Raw genomic sequence first — 18769 nt, 5'->3', positions numbered from 1 at the left:
GTTTGTGTGTTGTATGTAGACCACATTGTTTGTGTGTTGTATGTAGACCACATTGTTTGTGTGTTGTATGTAGACCACATTGTTTGTGTGTTGTATGTAGAGCACATTGTTTGTGTGTTGTATGTAGACCACATTGTTTGTGTGTTGTATGTAGACCACATTGTTTGTGTGTTGTATGTAGAGCACATTGTTTGTGTGTTGTATGTAGACCACATTGTTTGTGTGTTGTATGAAGGTCTCTTAAATATCGTGGAGAGTAGGAGTGATTCTTAGACTTAAGAAAGTTGATAAATAGCTTTTATTCTTAAGTTTGAGAGTAGGACTAAGTTTCGCAAATTCTCAGGACTTAAGTGTAAAATGGCACTCTAAGACGCTTGATAAATACGGCCCCTGGTCTAGAGAGAGGATAACATAGCAATTAAGCACAGGTGTCAATTGCCGTGTGGCGCCAGTGCCGATACCAAGGATACAGTAGGAAGGGGATTCATTTGGCCCCGTTCGTTGCGGTTTACCTGACACGTGAAACGTGACAAATTGGGGGTTGCACTATCTTCTTTCGCAGCCAGTTGGCAGTAGAGTGTTGAATATCTTAACATGTGTTTTATGGCAATTCCAACTTTGACCACGGCGTAAGTTTCTATTTAGAGTGCTTAATCATTGCATAAATGATTAACCATATGAAGCCATATGTTCCCTACTGTAATATTAGTACATGATCGACATTAGAATCAATAGAGTAAGGCTGCAAAGATTAATTGATAAATTTAACCAATCCATTTAGGAAAAAGCTTTGATTTATATTGTGTTGCTTCAATTAACCGTTTAATGAGTGTAATAAAAAACAATGTATATCATCCAAACCACTATGAGTGCCCGGAACTTTAAATATGTCATCATGATTTCCACACGACCGTTCCAATAGGGCGCACATGAGAGCGGCGGTTGTGTGGATGCTGTAATCTGTGTGGCAGCAAACAGCAAAAAGTGTTTTATTTGTATTTTTTCTATTAATGTACACATGGTAAAACTGAAGTTTTAATGCTGATCATGTGCATTTATTAAAATAAAACAATGAAGGTTGTGGCAAGCAGGAAAATATTTGTTTTTTTCAACTATTTTTCCTAAAATACGCATTGAAGCTGTAAAGTGCGTTTTTATCCGATTACTCGATCAACCAAACAAACGAATCGATAGACCACTCAATTACTAAAATACTCGATAGCTGCAACTGCAGATAAGATTGACATTTTTATTTTCACAAAATCAGTTTTTTTGGCGTGTTATTTACAAATTCAGGGAATAATTCCCTGGACACGGGAGGAGTTTAGCAAAAAATAAAGGACTTAATGAGTGATAGATAGTAGTTTTTGCTTTAATATAGTTTTTGTGTACTACTGACTTTGTTTTGCTCCAACAATTGTATATAATACAAGAGAATAGGGAACTCGTTTAAATATTGAGTTGATAATGTTCCAGTTCCACTCAAAAAAAACTTTAAGACCAATGTCTTAGAAAAATATATCGCTCTTGAATCAACACTAGTAGTTAATTCAATGATCAATGTTTGTTACAAAACTAAATCCATCCATCCATTTTCTACCAAATATAAGTGTTTGTATATAGTATATTATTGGTACAAATGTTTAACCAACACGTGTACGAGGATATTTCACATGTCTTTACTGTGGATATATTTGAACAGTGTTCATGTTGTGTACAAAGTGTATTTATAATAGTTTGTGTAAAGGAAATGTCACATTTCTATGAAGCACAAGATCAGAGCCCGATGTCTCCTGGTTTTACTACATCTTGTAATTGAGATTGTTTATAGGGTTAGGCGAAATAAGTGCTCAACTTCAGCCAAAACCCTTTCGGTCTGTAAAATTGTCAATTTTAATAAACTGTTTGTTTATTTTGTTGACCACTGACCAAAGAAATAACTAACTAAAACTTCCAATAGTACTCACCTTGAATAAATTAAGATAATTATAGACAATATATGTAATTATTATCGGCCGATGTCACCCATCGGCAGCATAAAACCCTGATCGGAACACACCTAACTGACTCAAAATTGGATCGGGTATTAATTATTTTTAATTTTCTAAATGTATTATATACTTTTTAATTATTGTTAACTTTATGTCACAATCTGCATGCCAGGAAGTGAGCCAGTAGAAGTAAAAATGGTTGAATCCTACTTTTTATTTGCATTAAAATACAGTATAACACAACATTAAAATATGGCTTCTCCACTCCTCTGTTATTAAGCTTGTTCTAAGAGACAATATATGTCATTAGTATCGGCCGATGTCACTCATCGGCAGCATAAAACCCTGATCGGAACACACCTAACATTGACTCAAAATTGGATCGGGTATTCATTTTATTTTCTAAATGTATTATATACTTTTTGATTATTGTTAAAGGCCTACTGAAATGAGATTTTCTTATTTAAACGGGGATAGCAGGTCCATTCTATGTGTCATACTTGATCATTTCGCGGTATTGCCATATTGTTGCTGAAAGGATTTAGTAGAAAACATAGACGATAAAGTTCGCAACTTTTGGTCGCTGATAAAAAAAGCCTTGCCTGTACCGGAAGTAGCGTGACGTCACAGGTTGTGGAGCTCCTCACATCTGCACATTGTTTACAATGATGGCCACCAGCAGCGAGAGCGATTCGGACCGAGAAAGCGGCGATTACCCCATTAATTTGAGCGAGGATGAAAGATTTGTGGATGAGGAAAGTGAGAGTGAAGGATTAGAGGGCAGTGGAAGCGATTCAGATAGGGAAGATGCTGGGAGAGGCGGGTGGGACCTGATATTCAGCTGGGAATGACTAAAACAGTAAATAAACACAAGACATATATATACTCTATTAGCCACAACACAACCAGGCTTATATTTAATATGCAGCAAATTAATCCCGCATAAAAAACACCTCCCCCCCTCCCGTCCATATAACCCGCCAATACAAATCAAACACCCGCACAACACACTCAATCCCACAGCCCAAAGTACCGTTCACCTCCGCAAAGTTCATACAGCACATATATTTCACCAAAGTTACGTACGTGACATGCACATAGCGGCACGCACGTACGGGCAAGCGATCAAATGTTTGGAAGCCGCAGCTGCATACTCACAATAGCGCGTATCCAGCTCAAAGTCCTCCTGGTAAGAGTCTCTGTTGTCCCAGTTCTCCACAGGCCAATGGTAAATCTTGACTGTCATATTTCGGGAATGTAAACAATGAAACACCGGCTACGACGTAGCCGCTAAGTGTTTGTGTTGCTGCAGCCGGCCGCTAATACACCACTTCCCACCTACAGCTTTCTTCTTTGCTGTCTTCATTGTTCATTAAACAAATTGCAAAAGATTTACCAACACAGATGTCCAGAATACTGTGGAATTTTGCGATGAAAACAGACGACTTAATAGCTGGCCACAATGCTGTCCCAAAATGTCCGCTACAATCCGTGACGTCACGCGCAAACGTCATCATACCGAGACGTTTTCAGCAGGATATTTCGCGGGAAATTTAAAATTGCACTTTAGTAATCTAACCCGGCCGTATTGGCATGTGTTGCAATGCTAAGATTTCATCATTGATGTATAAACTATCAGACTGTGTGGTCGATAGTAGTGGGTTTCAGTAGGCCTTTAACTATATGTCAAAATCGGCATGCCAGGAAGTGAGCAAGTAGAAGTAAAAATGGTTGAATCCTACTTTTTACTTGCATTAAAATACAGTATAATACAACATTATGGCTTCTCCACTCCTCTGTTACTAAGCTTGTTCTAAGAGTGCAGGTGTTGACGTAATTTCAGAATTGATTGATCTAATTAACTGTTAGTAAAAAAAAAATACAAATAAAAAATAACATCCCTCAGTTGTGGTTCTTGTGCTGTGTCCATTGACATGGTGCCTTTAAGGCATGATTGAGTAGAGAAAGGCTTCTTGTCGGAGCCGTCCAAACACACACTGAGAGAGGCTCCTTTCATGAGCTATGCTAATCCGCGCTACACGTGACCGCCTTTCCGCGGCGGCGGCAAACTCGTGAGTTTCTTCTCTCCAAACGCCAGCTGATCCGCTCCTTTCTCGTCTCTCGTCGTGTTTCTGGATGGTCGGCTTCATGTGTTGCGCGTCCTCATAGCGAATGACAGAAACATGATGTGACTGGAGGTGAAACGGCTCCTCCTCTACCCGACTCTTCCGGATGGATTCCTGCAGATCTGCCTTTACGGATACATTCCTCGCCCATGCTTGTTTCACTCCTCGGCCTGACGAGATGTGACATCCTAGAAATGCAGTATAAACATACATACCGTGGCATCCTTTTAGCAAAGATGACCAAAATCGTGACATTATTTCATCACTCATCTTTAAAATTGGTTCTATAAAACTTTGCAGGGAGAAGCAAAGTGGATTGATTTGCAATGGAACTTTTTGCCCAATGCGCCAATATGCAAATTGGGGAATAGCCTTGTAACTAGTTGGTTCAGAATTCTGTCCATTGCTGGGAAATGATTGTTGATTAGATGTCGTGTTGAAACAAGTCGGACAAAACACGCGTCTTTTGTGATTAATTGTTTTAACTTCCTGTTTTGTGGATGAAGGAAATGTAGTCAAAGCCGTAATGCTAATTGTATCCCACAAGAGTGTGGGATACAATGGAGTCTGCCATTGAGATTGTTTCTGTACAAAACCCTGGTGTTAGATCAAAATCAATCAATAAAAATGTGCACTATTTTGCCAAAAATATTTGGCCACCCATCCAAATGATCAGAATCAGGTGTGCTAATCACTTGGCCCGGCCACAGATGTATAAAATCAAGCACTTGGACATGGAGACTGTTTCTACAAACATTTGTGAAAGAATGGGCCGCTCTCAGGAGCTCAGTGATTTCCAGCGTGGAACTGTCATAAGATGCCACCTGTGCAAAAAATCCAGTCTGGAAATTTCCTTGCTCCTAAATATTTCAAAGTCAACTGTCGGCTTTATTATAAGAAAATGGAAGAGTTCGGGAACAACAACAACTCAGCCGCGAAGTATACTGACAAAGAGGGGTCAGCAGATGCTGAAGCGCATAGTGCTGCAGCCGGCCGCTAATACACCACTTCTGCACACTCAGTTGCTACAGAGCTCCAAACTTCATGTTGACCCCAAACACACGTCAAAAGTGGTAAAGGCATGGTTAAATCAGGCTAGAATTAAGGTTTTAGAATGGCCTTCCCAAAGCCCTGACTTAAACGTGTGGACAATGCTGAAGAAAAAAGTCCATGTCAGAAAACCAACACATTTTGCTGAACTGCACAAATTTTGTCAAGAAGAGTGGTCAGAAATTCAAGCAGAAGCTTGCCAGAAGCTTGTGGATGGCTACCAAAAGTGCTTTATTGCAGTGAAACTTGCCAAGGGACATGTAAGCAAATATTAACATTGCTGTATGTATACTTTTGACCCAGCAGATTTGCTCATATTTTCATCCATCCATCCATCCATTTTCTACCGCTTATTCCCTTCGGGGTAGCGGGGGGCGCTGGAGCCTATCTCAGCTACAATCGGGCGGAAGGCGGGGTACACTCTGGACAAGTCGCCACCTCATCGCAGGGCCTCATCTTTTCGGTAGACCCATAATAAATTCATAAAAGAACCAAACTTCATGAAAGATTTTTTTGCGAAAAAAACACAAAAAAAACAGGAAGAGCTCACCCCTCTGTCTGATAGCTTTACTTAATGTTTAAATAAGTACATCCAACTCGCTGTGATGTCACAATGTACCTAGACTGCAAAACACCCCAGACAGAGGCCTACGAAATGCATAAACACGAGTATTCAACTTTGTAACAACATTTTTAATTTTAATTGTATTCCCCATACAACCTTTATTTTAAAAAATTAATAAATGATGTTCGTTTTTTTCCCAATAAATATATTTCTGAATGTAAATCTTGACAAATCTTTGGCCACTCTCGACCCGAGCTTTGAATTTTACTCTAGAGCAGAGGTCTTTAACGGGGGTCCGTGACCCCAAGGGGTCCGCAGAGGTACTAAACGGGGATCGTTACATTTTTTACTTGTAATATGTTTTTATATTCCACCCGCAATTTTTCCACGAATGGAAATGTCTTTAAATACACATTAAAATGTACATGACATACTATAGTGCAGTTTAGAAATGACAGTAAAATAAAAACATAAATGGATATAAATAAAATTACCGTATTTTTTGGACTATAAGTCGCACTTTTTTTCATAGTTTGGCCGGGGGTGCGACTTATACTCAGGAGCGACTTATGTGTGAAATTATTAACACATTGCCGTAAAATATCAAAAAATATTATTTAGCTCATTCACGTAAGAGACTAGACGTATAAGATTTCATGGGATTTAGCGATTAGGAGTGACAGATTGTTTGGTAAACGTATAGCATGTTCTATATGTTATAGTTATTTGAATGACTCTTACCATAATATGTTACGTTAACATACCAGGCACGTTCTCAGTTGGTTATTTATGCGTCATATAACGTACACTTATTCAGCCTGTTGCTCACTATTCTTTATTTATTTTAAATTGCCTTTCAAATGTCTATTCTTGGTGTTGGGTTTTATCAAATACATTTCCCCAAAAAATGCGACTTACACTCCAGTGCGACGTATATGTTTTTTTTTTCCTTCTTTATTATGCATTTTCGGCAGGTGCGACTTATACTCCGGTGCGATTTATACTCCGAAAAATACGGTGTGTTAGAATTTAAGATAGCTAACGCTTAGTGCTCTCGTTTCACTAGCTGTCATTTGCCAGTGAGCAATTAATGCTATCGTTGCCAGGTAGCAATTAGCATGCTAGTTGCCAGCTAGCAATTAGCGGCACTATACTATAAAATAGTAACAATAATAATAATGGATTCAATTTATATAGCGTTTTTCAAAGGCCTTTACAGAGAGAACTGAGAACCTATCCTTCATTTAAACAGTAGCTATATGCACATTGACACATTTAATCGGATTAAAAGGCTAACCAGAATGGTGGTTGAACTAAATGTAAGTCTCCGAATTAAGCGATTGTTTTGCTGCTGCCTCCCCCCATCCAACATGTACAGAAGCAGCGTTATATAGTGTTGAGTTTGTCGCTCTGAAAAGGAGACTAGCAAAAACAAAAGTAGTGAGCAGAAGGGAAAATTACCGTGACAGTGTCCGATAAGCAGAAGTGCACAAAGCAATGTTTGTTTACAGCGAAAGTCACTGCTTTTTCAGCACCTTCAGTGAGCAAACTCGTCCAAAAGATGGCGCCGTAGCACAGGCGATAACGCATCTTTCCGTTTATGGTATGGAGCTGCGCATGTCAAAGTAAAGTATTCCGATTTAAGGTGAGAATGCACGTCATAATCGGATCATTTTTTACAGGGTCCATGTACAAAAGTAACATTCTAATCTGAATGATGATCGGATTAAATACATTTTTCCAATATACACGTGGCTGATGGTGGTGGTAAGCCACCCTGGGGTAGACTGACAGAAACACGGCTGCCAATTTGCGCCTATAGCCCCTTCCCATCGCCACCAAACATTCATTCACATTTGTACACCAGTGTGAGCGGCACTGGGACGAATGTGGGCGAAGGGTCTTGCCCAAGGACACAACGGCCATGAATATGACGGCGGTAGCTGGATCCGAACAAGGAACTCTCAAGTTGCTGGATGGCCGCTCAGCAATTTGAGTCCGTGTCCAGGCGAGAGGTCGAGATCCGAGTAGGCAGCCAGGGAGCAAGAGGGAATTCGGGGAGACGAGACACACAACTCGAAACCAGGAAATGGCGGAACGCTGCGTGATGACGACACAGGACACAAGACGATGAGCACAGAGGAGGGGAAACACAGAGAGAGCGTATGCACATAGGGAGAGAGCTAGAGGCGTGTAGGCTCACAGTACTGAGACAGGTAGCTACGTTCTGGCACTGGAACGCAGGACGCGCTGGCTTATGAAGGGAGTGGAGTCCTTGTCAGCGTCAGTTGTGTTGATTTCAGAATGCCTGCAGCTGCGCGGAGGTGGGCGTGTCCCGAGGCACGCTCATAGGACCCTATATCTATCTTTGCATTGCACAATGAAAAGGTACCTTTAGCACCAGTTTAATTTCAAAGTTAATGTACACAGAATAGAAGAGGGTCCGCGCTCCATTTCTCCACAGGTGTGGCTGTCATCGGCCTGGAACATGTTGAAGTACAGGCTGAGGGACAAACTGTATCTCCATATGTATGGAAAGAAATGGCAATAGTCTTTGAAATGTTTGCAGGTATCATCAGCTGCATTTTGTAAGATTAATTTCATTGTCCTAAGCTTCATACGTGCCACCCCCCACCCCACCACCGCGCTGTAAATCCATCATTCTCTGTACTTGATGAATCCCGAAAGCCGCAATCAATTTGCGCTCCGAGCTAACAAACACCATCCCTGATTAGTTTTTATAATTTATTATTTGGTTTACATGGTTTTCTACACCAAAATTCATCTATTTAGTCTTCAACAACTTCTTCTTCTTCTCCAGATTTTGGCACGCTCTACCTTCCACATTTTTCATCCGATTCAAACCGTTCCAACTTTAAACTGTTCAGCCTATTCGGGAATCACAGGCTTTCCCTTAACAAATTCCAAAAATTCCCAGATTTCCCAGAATTCCAGGTTTTCCGGGATATTTTTCCCATTCAAAATGAATTAGCCATTTTTCAAACTGCCACCATTTTCACATTTTTCAACCAATTCAAACCATTCCACCTTCAACACATTCCACCATTCTGGAAATTCACACTATATTTTTTTCCAAGTTCAAAAACATTTCCGGATTTTCCATAATTCCTGGTTTTCCACAGCCCTATTTCCACCTTTTTTTTTCTGGGGACCACCCCTCCCCCATTTTTCCACCCACTTCAACCGTTCCGCCGTCAAAACATTCCTCTTATATTTGGACAAAAAAAAAAGTTGTTTTTCTATCTGTAAAAATTCCCCGGTTTTCCCTAAATCCAGGAATCCTATATTACCATTCCTCAATTCAACATTTTAGTACTTCAACATTTCTCGACAGATTTGGAAATTTTTAATACCAACCATTTCAACTCATTCAGACCATTCAATTGTTTTACCATTTAAAAAAATATATTAAAAAAATTAAATTAAATAAATTTCCGCTTTTCCCGAAATTCCCAATTGTTTGGGAAATCCCCATTTTAAATCAATGAGACATTTTTCAAAGTTCCACAATTCCCACATTTTTCATCTGATTCAAACTGTTCCAACTTTGAACTGTTCAGCCTATTCGGGAATCGCGGGCTTTTCCTTTAAAAAAATGCAAAAAAATCCCAGATTTCCTAGAATTCTAGGTTTTCCGGGACGTTTTTCCCATTCAAAATGAATTGGCCATTTTTCAAACTTTCACCATTTCCACATTTTATAACCGATTCAAACCATTCCATCTTCAACACATTCCACCATTCTGGAAATTCACACTATCCTACTCCTCCCACATTTTCCAACCCACTTCAACCATTCAAAACATTCCTCTTAATTAGGACAAAAAACAAAGTTGTTTTTTGAACTGGAAACATTTCCGGTTTTCCCCAAATTCCAGGAATTCCAAAATACCATTTCTCAATTCAACATGTTACTACTTCAACATTTCTCAACCCATTTGAAAAATTTAAACACCAACAAGTTCAACTCATTCAGACCATTCAATTTTTTTACCATTTAAAAAAATAAAAAATAAAATAAAAATCCCGCTTTTCCCGAAATTCCCAATTTTTTGGGAAATCTCTATTTAAATCAATGGGACATTCTTCAAAGTTACACAAATCCCACATTTTTCATCTGATTCAAACTGTTCCAACTTTAAACTGTTCAGCCTATTTGGGAATTGCGGGCTTTCTCTAAACAAATTCCAAAAATTCCCAGATTTCCCAGAATTCCAGGTTTTCCGGGACATTTTTCTCATTCAAAATGAATTGGGCATTTTTCAACCAATTCTAAATATTCCACCTTCAACACATTCCACCATTCTGGAAATTAAAACTTCCCTTTTTCCAAGTTCAAAAAAATGTCAGGATTTTCCATAATTCCTGGTTTTCCACAGCCCTATTTCCACCCTTTTTTTTCCTGGCGACTAGTCCTCCCACATTTTTCAACCCACTTCACCCGTTCCACCGTCAAAAGATTCCTCTTAATTAGGACAAAAAAAATTTTTTTTCCAGTTTTTTGAACTAGAAAAATTCCCGGTTTTCCCAAAATTCCAGGACTTCCCTAATACCATTTCTCAATTCAACATGTTGCTACTTCAACATTTCTCGACTGATTTGAAAAATTTCGACACCAACCACTTCAACTCATTCAGACCATTCAAGTTTTTCGGTCACACTTTAGTTTGGGGAAAAATATTCTAAGTAACAAATACTTAATTTAGAGTTATTTGGACACTAGGGGAATATATAAGGGTTAGGGTTAGGGTTACTAATAAGCAATAATTCTGGGGTTATTGAGGGAAGACTCTTAGTTAATGGCTTACTGGTTGCATAATACGGCCAAGTACTTAATAATGACTAATTAAGAGCCAATTTGTTACTAATTTGCATGTTAATAAGCAACTAATTAATGGTGAATATGTGTTCCCCATACTAAAGTGTTACCAAAAATTCCCGCTTTTCCCGAAATTCCCCAATTTTTTGGACATCCCCATTTAAATCAATGGGACATTCTTCAAAGTTCCACGAATCCCACATTTTTCATCTGATTCAAACTGTTCCAACTTTAAACTGTTCATCCTATTTGGGAATTGCGGTCTTCCTCTAAACAAATTCAAAAAATTCCCAGATTTCCCAGAATTCCAGGTTTTCCGGGACATTTTTCTCATTCAAAATGAATTGGGCATTTTTCAACCAATTCTAAATATTCCACCTTCAACACATTCCACCATTCTGGAAATTCAAACTTCCCTTTTTCCAAGTTCAAAAAAATGTCAGGATTTTCCACAATTCCTGGTTTTCCACAGCCCTATTTCCACCCTTTTTTTTCCTGGCGACTAGTCCTCCCACATTTTTCAACCCACTTCACCCGTTCCACCGTCAAAACATTCCTCTTAATTAGGACAAAAAAACATTTTTTCCAGTTTTTTGAACTAGAAAAATTCCCGCTTTTCCCAAAATTCCAGGACTTCCCTAATACCATTTCTCAATTCAACATGTTGCTACTTCAACATTTCTCGACTGATTTGAAAAATTTCGACACCAACCATTTCAAATCATTCAGACCATTCAAGTTTTTCGGTCACACTTTAGTTTGGGGAAAAATATTCTAAGTAACAAATACTTAATTTAGTTATTTGGACACTAGGGGAATATATAAGGGTTAGGGTTAGGGTTACTAATAAGCAATAATTCGGAGGTAATTGAGGGAAGACTCTTAGTTAATGGCTTACTGGTTGCATAATACGGCCAATTACTTAATAATGACTAATTAAGAGCCAATTTGTTACTAATTTGCATGTTAATAAGCAACTAATTAATGGTGAATATGTGTTCCCCATACTAAAGTGTTACCAAAAATTCCCGCTTTTCCCGAAATTCCCCAATTTTTTGGACATCCCCATTTAAATCAATGGGACATTCTTCAAAGTTCCACGAATCCCACATTTTTCATCTGATTCAAACTGTTCCAACTTTAAACTGTTCATCCTATTTGGGAATTGCGGTCTTCCTCTAAACAAATTCCAAAAATTCCCAGATTTCCCAGAATTCCAGGTTTTCCGGGACATTTTTCTCATTCAAAATGAATTGGGCATTTTTCAACCAATTCTAAATATTCCACCTTCAACACATTCCACCATTCTGGAAATTCAAACTTCCCTTTTTCCAAGTTCAAAAAAATGTCAGGATTTTCCACAATTCCTGGTTTTCCACAGCCCTATTTCCACCCTTTTTTTTCCCTGGCGACTAGTCCTCCCACATTTTTCAACCCACTTCACCCGTTCCACCGTCAAAACATTCCTCTTAATTAGGACAAAAAAAACATTTTTTCCAGTTTTTTGAACTAGAAAAATTCCCGGTTTTCCCAAAATTCCAGGACTTCCCTAATACCATTTCTCAATTCAACATGTTGCTACTTCAACATTTCTCGACTGATTTGAAAAATTTCGACACCAACCATTTCAACTCATTCAGACCATTCAAGTTTTTCGGTCACACTTTAGTTTGGGGAAAAATATTCTAAGTAACAAATACTTAATTTAGAGTTATTTGGACACTAGGGGAATATATAAGGGTTAGGGTTAGGGTTACTAATAAGCAATAATTCGGAGGTTATTGAGGGAAGACTCTTAGTTAATGGCTTACTGGTTGCATAATACGGCCAAGTACTTAATAATGACTAATTAAGAGCCAATTTGTTACTAATTTGCATGTTAATAAGCAACTAACTAATGGTGAATATGTGTTCCCCATACTAAAGTGTTACCAAAAATTCCCGCTTTTCCCGAAATTCCCCAATTTTTTGGACATCCCCATTTAAATCAATGGAACATTCTTCAAAGTTCCACAAATCCCACATTTTTCATCTGATTCAAACTGTTCCAACTTTAAACTGTTCATCCTATTTGGGAATTGCGGTCTTCCTCTAAACAAATTCCAAAAATTCCCAGATTTCCCAGAATTCCAGGTTTTCCGGGACATTTTTCTCATTCAAAATGAATTGGGCATTTTTCAACCAATTCTAAATATTCCACCTTCAACACATTCCACCATTCTGGAAATTAAAACTTCCCTTTTTCCAAGTTCAAAAAAATGTCAGGATTTTCCACAATTCCTGGTTTTCCACAGCCCTATTTCCACCCTTTTTTTTTCCTGGCGACTAGTCCTCCCACATTTTTCAACCCACTTCACCCGTTCCACCGTCAAAACATTCCTCTTAATTAGGACAAAAAAAACATTTTTTCCAGTTTTTTGAACTAGAAAAATTCCCGGCTTTTCCCAAAATTCCAGGACTTCCCTAATACCATTTCTCAATTCAACATGTTGCTACTTCAACATTTCTCGACTGATTAGAAAAATTTCGACACCAACCATTTCAACTCATTCAGACCATTCAAGTTTTTCGGTCACACTTTAGTTTGGGGAAAAATATTCTAAGTAACAAATACTTAATTTAGAGTTATTTGGACACTAGGGGAATATATAAGGGTTAGGGTTAGGGTTACTAATAAGCAATAATTCTGAGGTTATTGAGGGAAGACTCTTAGTTAATGGCTTACTGGTTGCATAATACGGCCAAGTACTTAATAATGACTAATTAAGAGCCAATTTGTTACTAATTTGCATGTTAATAAGCAACTAATTAATGGTGAATATGTGTTCCCCATACTAAAGTGTTACCAAAAATTCCCGCTTTTCCCGAAATTCCCCAATTTTTTGGACATCCCCATTTAAATCAATGGGACATTCTTCAAAGTTCCACAATTCCCACATTTTTTTCATCTGATTCAAACTGTTCCAACTTTAAACTGTTCAGCCTATTTGGGAATTGCGGGCTTTCTCTAAACAAATTCCAAAAATTCCCAGATTTCCCAGAATTCCAGGTTTTCCGGGACATTTTTCTCATTCAAACTGAATTGGGCATTTTTCAACCAATTCTAAATATTCCACCTTCAACACATTCCACCATTCTGGAAATTCAAACTTCCCTTTTTCCAAGTTCAAAAAAATGTCAGGATTTTCCATAATTCCTGGTTTTCCACAGCCCTATTTCCACCCTTTTTTTTCCTGGCGACTAGTCCTCCCACATTTTTCAACCCACTTCACCCGTTCCACCGTCAAAACATTCCTCTTAATTAGGACAAAAAAAACATTTTTTCCAGTTTTTTGAACTAGAAAAATTCCCGGTTTTCCCAAAATTCCAGGACTTCCCTAATACCATTTCTCAATTCAACATGTTGCTACTTCAACATTTCTCGACTGATTTGAAAAATTTCGACACCAACCATTTCAACTCATTCAGACCATTCAAGTTTTTCGGTCACACTTTAGTTTGGGGAAAAATATTCTAAGTAACAAATACTTAATTTAGAGTTATTTGGACACTAGGGCAGGGGTCGGCAACCCAAAATGTTGAAAGAGCCATATTGGACCAAAAATACAAAAACAAATCTGTCTGGAGCCGCAAAAATTAAGCCATATTACATGTGTCATGAGATATAAATTGAATTAAGAGGACTTAAAGGAAACTAAATGACCTCAAATATAGCTACAAATGAGGCATAATGATGCAATATGTACATGTCGCTAGCCTAAATAGCATGTTAGCATCGATTAGCTTGCAGTCATGCAGTGACCAAATATGTCTGATTAGCACTCCACACAAGTCAATAACATCAACAAAACTCACCTTTGTGCACTCACGCACAACGTTGGAAGTGTGGCGGACAAAATGAGACAGAAAAAGTGGCATAAAACACGTCCTAGAAAGTCGGAGAAAGTTAAACATGTAAACAAACTATACGGTGAGTTCAAGGACCGCCAAAATAAGTAGGACAAAGCGGCGCTCGCAAAATACTCGAATGAGTGAAGCATATTTAATATAAACAGTGTGCTTTATAACAATTAGGGAGGTTTGTGTCATGTTTGTCCTCATACAGAAACCATACTAAAACAAAAAAATAGATTTTTTTTCCCCTCATCTTTTTCCATTCTTCATACATTTTTGAAAAATCTCCAGAGAGCCACTAGGGCGGCGCTAAAGAGCCGCATGCGGCTCTAGAGCCGCGGGTTGCCGACCCCCGCACTAGGGGAATATATAAGGGTTAGGGTTAGGGTTACTAATAAGCAATAATTCTGAGGTTATTGAGGGAAGACTCTTAGTTAATGGCTTACTGGTTGCATAATACGGCCAAGTACTTAATAATGACTAATCAAGAGCCAATTTGTTACTAATTTGCATGTTAATAAGCAACTAATTAATGGTGAATATGTGTTCCCCATACTAAAGTGTTACCAAAAATTCCCGCTTTTCCCGAAATTCCCCAATTTTTTGGACATCCCCATTTAAATCAACGGGACATTCTTCAAAGTTCCACAATTCCCACATTTTTTTCATCCGATTCAAACTGTTCCAACTTCAAAATATCCATTCAGCCTGTTCAGGAATTGTGCGCTCCACTCAACAATTCTAAAAAAAAAATAAAAAAAAAATCCAGGACTTTAGTCCAACCTCAACATTGGAGCATTCACACACAATTCCTTCAGGAATTGCCTCATCTAGTTATTTTTTTTTTAATACATTTATTATTGAACATGAAATTCATGCAGCGGCGTCGCCACGTAAGGCGTGAGCCGACTATTACGGGCTAATTACCTCATGTTAGATTATGTCATTTACTCGGAGATGATGAGGTGTTGAGTGCGGCCAACCTCTGTCAATTAACATGATGTATGAGTCGATGAGGGATATAGGAGGGATTTTTTGCTGTAACTCGGTTAGTCACCAGGTAATAATTTGAAATTCCCTCGCCCGCTTTAATGACGGCAGCTATTAAAAGCGATGTTTCTTACACGTGTAATTATTTCTTTATTGATTCGTCAGCATCCCTGGGAATGGTTCTGGCGTGAAATATACCCTGGGCTGTGATAACCTGTGTCATCTGCAATCATCAGCCAGGACGGAGGGACGGTGGGTGGGGGTTTGTCTTCTTCTCAGTGCTGGTGTCCGTGCGGGTCACGGCGGCGTTCGGGCTGCTACGGAACATTCCCTCACTTAGGGCTTGTCACAGGCGCCCGAGCGGCCACTTGATCTCATGCGCGAGCTGTGACTGACTGATCTTTCTTGTTGTGTCTCCTCCAGGCTGCCTTGGCGAGGACAGCGGGAAGATGAGACCCCCCGGCCCTCTGCTCGCCCTGCTGTACGTCACACTGTCCACGTGTCTCAAGGTGGTCTCCAAGAGAGGCTCAGGTATTTACCTCTCCCGTCTCCATGACGACGCCTGCATCCTGTGCGTGCGCGTCCAGGGCCGGCGTTATTTAAGGCTCGGAGGCTGTGCCGGGTGGAAATGGCACACGTTGAAGCGGCGAAGCTGTGACACTCGGGGATGCATTCATCCTTTTTCTTGCAAGACGTTCAAGGCCGGGAGTTCGGTCGATGGTTCGAATGGAACGTTCTGTTCATGATGGTGGACAATTACCTGGTGCAGGTTATTGCACCACTTGAAGTGAGGCTTTACTGTAGAAGGTGTTGCAATCATTTTCAGTTCAGTTTCAGTTGATTTGGAACATGCATACGATACAATGTAATTCATCACATATTCCCAGTTGTTTCATTACAGCACGTCCGAAAAGGAGTAGGAAGAAGCAGAGCTTATTTAATCCTACCACTTTTCATACAATAGAATTTTGTATCGTATTTCCTATTAAGTAAGCAAACAAATGCTCCTAATTAGTCTGCTGACATATGCAGTGACATATTGTGTCATTTATCATTCTATTATTTTGTCAAAATTATTAAGGACAAGTGGTAGAAAATGAATTATTAATCTACTTGTTCATTTGCTGTTAATATTTGCTTACTTTCTCTTTTAACATGTTCTGTCTAGACTTCTATTAAAATGGAATAATCACTTATTTTTTCTGCTGTTTGATACCTTACATTAGTTTTGGATGACACCACAAATTTGGGTATCAATCCGATACCAAGTCGTTACAGGGTCGTACATTGGTCATATTCAAAGTCCTCATGTGTCCAGGGACATACACTACCGTTCAAAAGTTTGGGGTCACATTGAAATGTCCTTATTTTTGAAGGAAAAGCACTGTACTTTTCAATGAAGATAACTTTAAACTAGTCTTAACTTTAAAGAAATACACTCTATACATTGCTAATGTGGTAAATGACTATTCTAGCTGCAAACATCTGGTTTTTGGTGCAATTTCTACATAGGTGTATAGAGGCCCATTTCCAGCAACTATCACTCCAGTGTTCTAATGGTACAATGTGTTTGCTCATTGGCTCAGAAGGCTAATTGATGATTAGAAAACCCTTGTGCAATCATGTTCACACATCTGAAAACAGTTTAGCTCGTTACAGAAGCTACAAAACTGACCTTCCTTTGAGCAGATTGAGTTTCTGGAGCATCACATTTGTGGGGTCAATTAAACGCTCAAAATGGCCAGAAAAAGAGAACTTTCATCTGAAACTCGACAGTCTATTCTTGTTCTTAGAAATGAAGGCTATTCCACAAAATTGTTTGGGTAACCCCAAACTTCTGAACGGTAGTGTATTTCCTGAGTTCATAAACATAATAGGAATTTAAAAAAAAACGAAAGAAGATGTTGTAAAGCCAAAAAATACTGACGTAACCATAGTAGTATCGACTAGATACACTGTTGTACTTGGTATCATTACAGTGGATGTCAGGTGTAGATCCACCAATGGCGTTTGTTTACATTTTGACGCCGGAGAGCTACGGTGTGTAGTGAAGCATGTTTAGGTATTCCTCGTCCTGCAGTGATAATGATACTTGTAAGAAACTTACTTTATTTGTTGCCATGGAGGCGAGGATTAGTGATTTAGAAGTAGCTAAACCACTGCAGACGGCGGATGGACGTTAGCCGCTAGCTAGCTAGCCATGTTTTAAAGCACCTCTTCCTGAGGGTGTTTCAGTGTTATAACTTCACCTTTATCGTTAGTTTTTAAGCCAAAATGCGTCCGTTCTCCTTTTCTGTCTACACACTGTGTCTGCTTGTAAGTACTCCGTGATTGTGCGCTGCCAAACATGCTGGTCTGCTTGTAAACCAGCGATGTCACGACGTGACGACGACGGGGGAGTGGGGGGGTTCGGGACCAGTACTTTTCAGAGGCGGTATAGTGCCGAATATGATTCATTAGTATCACGGTACTATACTAATACTGGTATACCGTACAACCCTACAGTGGACAGATAAATAATATGCCATAGTAAGTAAACAAATATTACATACAAAAATAATCTTTGTCTCAAAAAATATATATAATAATTTGAAAAAAAAATTGAAATAAATCCAATCCACTTTATTTATATAGCACATTTAAACAACAAAAATGTTTCCAAAGTACTGCACAACAATATTAAAAACAATATTCAAACATTATCCTTAGCTCCACCAATGACTGAATAAAAACAAAAAATAAATAAATATAAAACCAATATAAAAATAAATATGATTAAAAACGATTTGAAAGGGTAAAACCAATTAAAACAGTAAATAGAAATCAACATTTTTTTAAAACACAGAGGACAACAGAGGACAGAGGACCACACAACTCACGTAGTGTTAAAAGCCAAAGAATAAAAGTGGGTCTTAAGACGAGACTTAAAACACTCCACTGTGGGAGCAGTTTGAACATGGAGGGGCAGAGTGTTCCAGAGTTTAGGGCCGAACAAAAAAAAAAAAAACACGAAACAAAACAAAAAAAGTGTTCAAGATGTTCATCATAATTCTTGTTCTGTGTACTTTGTGAACACTTGTAGTTTGAACCGTCTCTTAAACGGAATCATATTGGTGCTTTGTTTAATTTCTTTGCTTAATCCATTACATAATTTATTTCCACATACTGATATGCTAAAGGTTGTCAGTGTTGTACGAGCATACAAATGTTTTAAATTAGATATTCCTGTAAGGTTATATTTCTCCTCTTTTGTTGAGAAGAATTGTTGTACATTCTTGGCTAGCAGGTTATAGTCATTTTAGCTGTTTGTAAAT

General features: G+C 38.6%; 1 protein-coding gene across 1 annotated transcript in view; it reads left to right on the top strand.

Annotated features, from left to right (window-relative positions):
- LOC133658899 (interleukin-1 receptor accessory protein-like 1-B) overlaps positions 1-18769 on the top strand; it is a 1088311-nt gene that overhangs the window by 374046 nt on the left and 695496 nt on the right. Inside the window, exon 5 of the mRNA XM_062061400.1 lies at positions 15879-15986. Within this exon, the coding sequence (XP_061917384.1) occupies positions 15905-15986 (82 nt within the window). The 5' untranslated portion in view covers positions 15879-15904. The remainder of the gene's footprint in view (positions 1-15878; positions 15987-18769) is intronic.

The sequence above is a fragment of the Entelurus aequoreus genome, linkage group LG10 (assembly GCF_033978785.1).
Source record: "Entelurus aequoreus isolate RoL-2023_Sb linkage group LG10, RoL_Eaeq_v1.1, whole genome shotgun sequence".
Classification (NCBI taxonomy): domain Eukaryota; kingdom Metazoa; phylum Chordata; class Actinopteri; order Syngnathiformes; family Syngnathidae; genus Entelurus; species Entelurus aequoreus.
This window is presented reverse-complemented; position numbering and strand designations above follow the sequence as displayed.